Raw genomic sequence first — 5,516 nt, 5'->3', positions numbered from 1 at the left:
TTGCATGTTTCCAGCCAAAGCAACAAGAGGTTCAGCAGTACGTGCTGCTGAAGAACCAACTTGTGAAAATGGGAAATCTCCTCAAAACTGGCGTTTCATCCCAGTTTTCTTTTCCTACATTGTTCCCTTCCACTCAGTTTCCCATTAACATGATTTGACACAGCACTCCAAACAGCCAGCCTTCTCAGCAATGACCTTCTGTGGCTTACCCTCCTTGTGCCGGTGATAAGATACTCAAAATGGAAATGCAATACTCTGAGATACTGGAGTTCTGATATTTGGGAGCTTTAAGCTATAATATGAGCATTTACCCTTTTGATGAGCACAAAAGATGTTCTGTGAAACATTCAGCTGTAGAAAGCTTTTTATTGTTGCTTCTCCCTGTAAGTACTGTATATGTATATGTTACAATTATGGAAAGAAAAAGAAAGAATCCACAGACCAATGTAGTAGATCTAATATCTTCTATTTTAGCATCTATGTGGGTTAGCTGTAGCAGGGATAAGATTAACAGGGAAAGAAGAGACTTCCTTGTATGTAAGACACAAATTTAAACATGAAAAAACCCCAAACCTGACATAATAAAAGAAAAAAAAATTTAACTTATTACTTTTTTGTTTTTATGTGTCTGAGATGATTTTGCATTGTGATCCCAGCATAGCGAATCAGACTAGCAACAGAAAAACATGTATAGATTAAAAAGACCCAGAGGTAACAGTCGACGTTACTGCTTTGATCTGTCTAATGATTAGAGGGGGGGGAGCAACTGTTTAGCTGCAAACTCGCGTGACTTAATATGGAAAAACAAAAACAAAAAAAACAAGAAAAAAAAACAGCTGTCACATAAAAAAAAGTGTCTAAAAAGTAACCAAAGCCCACAAATATCAAGCTAAATGAAAGCCAATCAAGTGCTGCCTGCATAATTAAATTTACTGTAATGTACCCGAAGTTTTAAAGGTTTTTTCCATGTTTAGAAGGAGGCCATGAGCCCATTATACAGCAGACAGCTGTAATCTCTCACTCAGAAAGCCGGGCAGCATTGCGCAGTTGCAGGCTGTAATTCCTCGATCAGAGTAGCGCGGTGCTGCACATATCCAGGGTGCAATTCAGTCAGACAGTAGGGTGGCGCTGTATATTTCAGACCTTATCGACTAAGGCACAGTCAGTGTTTAACTGGGTTTTGTCATTTGAAACAGCAGCAGTCACCACAGCTGAGCAGAGAAAGCTGTGGAGTTCCTGGTGATGGCCCCTGGATGCTGGATCCAAGAAAACTCAAAACCTACACTGAAATCTTGTGAGTGAGCCAGCTGTAATGGCTGCTGCTCACCTCATCTCCACCCATTCTTATTCTTTTTGGACTAAACGTGTGTTGTCCAATAAAACATCCTCTTAGAAAACAAAGATATGACAGAACAAACATGCATGTTTACAGTTTGTTTGGCAAGCCTCTCGATGCTTCTCTGCTTGAAGCTAAAGCTTCTACCAATCGACTGTGCCGCTGACGTCTTGTTGATTGAACAATCCATCACGAATAAGGAAATCTTTGCACTGGTTGAATTTACAAAAACATGCTTACATTTTCTTTTCTTTTTTTTCTTTTTTTTTTTTACAGTCAGCAACAAAAAAAACACAAAACAACCCAGGCTGTTTTCAAAAAAGGCGGGTCTACTGTTCAGCACTAACACCTTTTAATTAGTCCTGGTATCTTGATTGCAGCGTTGCTATTGGGTGGCCATAGAGGGGGGCCATCAGGACGCAATGACGTGCACGTAGTTGGCAGGGTAGAGGCCAATCTGGCCATTGCTCAGCTGTCCTTTACACCAACCCTGCTCGTCCTCTTCTCCCAGCTTCAGTAGCTCCTCCCCTGGAAGGATGAGAGTCACGTTCATTTAAATGAATAATTGGATACTGACTGGATACGCCTGCAAAATACAAGCAAAACGCAGGACTTTGGCCTCCTGTTTAAAACAAGTTAAAAACAGGAAGGTAAAATCTCCCGTTTCCACAGCTGTGATTCTGATCTACAGTACAGGACTTACAGAAGTGCAGTAACGCAGGATCTTTCCCCAGCACATCAGTTTTCTGTAATTGTGTCTTCTAATGGAATTTAAAGGTTTTGTGTATTTTTTCACTTTATGTTGTAATGTGTTCAGTAAAAAGCTCTTGGAAGTTTGCTTGTGCAATATAAACAGGCTGGCTCTGACTCCCCCAAAAGTCAGGGACGAATCTTTCATGGAAATAAAAACCTCCCTACACAGCTGAGCTGAGCTGGGTTAAGCTCAGTGGTCCCATCAAGTCCCGTTAGCTTGGTGAGAGTTACTATACACCACAGCAGCTTTAAACCTCTGTTATGTTTAACAACACGTTAAGCTTCATCTCAATTTTTCTCATTTCTGCACCTGCAGCAGAATGTGGGGGGTTTTTGCCACTGGAAAAGACCAAAAAAAAAAAAAAAAAGAAGAAAAAAAAGAAAGAAAAGAAACTTTTTGTGTTTGTCCTCCAAATATTTGCAGATGTGCTTTACAGATTTGTAAATTTCTTATGTTTCTTATTCAATGTCAACTTGCAGTACACGATTTTCTTTTAAGTTTAGGAATTTTCCAGTGAATTCATGTTCAGATTATGGAGATATATTATATACCTACATATTAATTTTGGGGGTCTTTTTGTCCGTCCCCTTCTTTCTTTTGATTATGTCCATTATTTATCCTCTATACTAAACGGAGTACCATTTGTCTGGTATACAGCAGCTTCTTTCCTCTTGACTGCGAGGAGTGTAAAGAGGAGGAGGGACGCAGCAAGATTTGTTACACCCCTGCTGTGAGGCTTTCCCTCAAACATTTTCTGTGGAGTTGCTTTAAATATAAAAATAATTAATGTTCAACCCCTGAGGATACACGGTACACACAGGTAGCCTCAGTCAAATTGACCTAGAGAGCAGTTGCAACCCCTCCGACAACTTCTGGTCACTAAGGAAAAATGTATTTGCCAACGAGTAGGCAGGTTGGCAGAAAACATTTCCCTTCAAAGTAAAGGTTGGGCTTTACTGCTGAAACTACATGTTTGAAAAGGCAGAAGCTTTACTTTGAAGGTGAATGTTCTTCATTCCCAGTTAGCAGCACACTCTTCAGTTTCATAGCTGCTGGGAAGAGTGGTTGGCGTCTCCCATACAAATGACTAATGACAGCAGCAACCTGCTACCGGCCAAAGAAATGACAAGGAGATTTTTGCTGTAGCACTGTATGCCTTTTTACAGCTAGTTTCATCTAGCAACAACAAGCACCTTTTACTTGCCAACTGGTCTGGTGATATTTTTCGACCACTTCCTGCGTCACTGACCCTGAAGTATTCCTTTCAAATCAATTAACTTAAAACAAATCAAACAAACAGAAGCACACATCCATTAACTATCAACTCAATATTTTGATATTCATTATTTTATTTCCTCTTCATTTACATTAGTCGTTTCTTTTTTGGGCATTTGGCTTTACTCAGCTTACCAGACCTTACAATTACAACCAGATTAGTCACTGAAAAGCTACAGTAATGCACTGTTAATATTTAGATGCATGTAGGCAAAAAGCTGAGCGTTTTATTTTCATGTGAAAGCTGGAAAAGTTAATTGTTCTACAAAATAAAAGCATTCCTGTGGGGTTCATTAAGTCTAATTTAAAAAAAAACCAAACAAACAAAAGCCTGAATGTTTTCATTTCCAGTATCCAGAGATATGTGAGTGCTTTCAGCAAGCTTTGTACATACAACTTTTGTAATGACGATCCAACTGAAGCCACAGAAACATGGAAGAGAGTAGCACAAATCTACCCTCTTATGCTCAGAGAAGTAAACTTTCCTATGCATGTATACTTCTTTCTGTGGAAACTTAGATGGAGTTGTTCATGCATTAGTTTTATCAGTTCCAAAAAAGTAAGATGTAATGTGTGTGTGTTTATGCACCACTCTGTATTACACTCTTACTGCATTTGAGGATCAGTGTCAAACACGAGTTTGACAGGAGTATGTATGTAGTTCTTAAGATGAGGCATCACAGGCAGAAAAACTAAACTTTTAATTAAATAAAAAATGGAAATACCAGCACTCTTCTCTGTGATGCCTTCCAACTAAAAAGCATTAGTAGGGGTTAATACCTGCTTTAAAGCTGAGCTCATCGGCTTCCTGGCCCGTGTAATCATAGAGTGCTTTGACTCGCACTCCCTCTACCTGCTCTTCTTCCTCCTCCCCGACGCCATTTACCGCCACCTTCTTTGGACTTTCATCATCTGACCAGTCTGATGAATAATCTTTCACCCTGTGAGAGAAGAGGGATAGAGGCGTTAAAAGTCAAGCTTGAACTTTTCCATTTGCCAAAAATAACACAAACATTTCCACAGACATAAGTTGGTAATAGGCAAATTTTCCCATTTTGAGTTTCCCCATTTTCCTGGCTTACATCACATGACTGAATTGAGGTGTTTCAGCTGCACGGCATCTCCTGGGAAACACCGCTTTTATCATCACAGATATAAAGGGAAGAGTAGCGCATGGAAATGTCAGGCTCACAGAAGTCTGAGCTTGGAAAGCACCACATACAGATGTAAAATGTATGTATGTTATAGAAACACACACGCCCGCACACACATGTAGACTTGCAGAATACCCAACTATCTAGTCCAGTGATGTCTCAGCTTACCAAATGGACATTACACCAGTGTTATTATTAGAAAGTGGGAAGGATGGCTAAAAATAAATAAAAAATTGTGACTCTTACTTCCCTCTTTGTTGCTCTGTACTACATCCCTTCAAATGACAGCAGCAATAACAGCTACACTGGAAAGAACAGAGCTCAAAGCAAAGTGGTTAGGAGCCTTCCCTGTTTTTTAATTTAAAAAAATCTCTTTATGCTTGTCTTAAGACACCAATTTAAAAAAAACAAAACCTAAAAAATAGCAAAATTATTATGACCACATATACATATATGTGGTACTGTAGTCCAACTAGATTTGTAGCACTGATATTGATTTTTCTTTTCTCTTTTTCTCGCTTTTTCTTTTTCAAAAAACAAACAAACAAACAAACAAACAAACAAACCCATTATGGAGTACATAAAGATGAGCAGGTTTGCAATTCTTTTAAGGAAACATGGCTGTCCTGTGACATTCACACCGTCATGTTTCCACCTTTGAGACATCACACCAACTTAAATGAATTTCCAATGCCAAGCATTCACTCCTAAATGTATTGCTTTACATGTTGACCTGTCCCCAAACGGTGGGTGAGGTCAGGGTTGCGTGTCCCCCACTATGTGACTGTATTAAAAAAAAACACATTTATGTCCTCGCAACATGAGCAATGCACGCTCGCACGCACACACTGTTCTAGCTACTAATTAAGAGTGTCATCTATGTACAGGATGTTAACTCCTCAGGGTGACTACAAGGTAACAAGGAAAGTAACCACATGCTGTCTTCTACCTCCGTCTCTGACACACACACACACACACACACACACACACACACACA

General features: G+C 39.5%; 1 protein-coding gene across 1 annotated transcript in view; it reads right to left on the bottom strand.

Annotated features, from left to right (window-relative positions):
* Positions 1–346: 346 nt before the first annotated feature.
* The window catches only part of pacsin3 (protein kinase C and casein kinase substrate in neurons 3), a 35,565-nt gene continuing 30,395 nt past the window's right edge, over positions 347–5,516 (bottom strand). Inside the window, exons 10-11 of the mRNA XM_005751438.1 lie at positions 4,146–4,306; positions 347–1,864 (exon numbers count right to left, since the gene is read on the bottom strand). Coding sequence (XP_005751495.1) covers positions 1,749–1,864; positions 4,146–4,306 — 277 coding nt within the window. The 3' untranslated portion in view covers positions 347–1,748. The remainder of the gene's footprint in view (positions 1,865–4,145; positions 4,307–5,516) is intronic.

Source organism: Pundamilia nyererei, unplaced genomic scaffold (genome assembly GCF_000239375.1).
Source record: "Pundamilia nyererei isolate P.nyererei 1_Seehausen unplaced genomic scaffold, PunNye1.0 scaffold00310, whole genome shotgun sequence".
Classification (NCBI taxonomy): Eukaryota; Metazoa; Chordata; class Actinopteri; order Cichliformes; family Cichlidae; genus Pundamilia; species Pundamilia nyererei.
The sequence above is the reverse complement of the archived record's forward strand: the minus strand, read 5'-3'. Positions and strand labels throughout refer to the sequence as shown.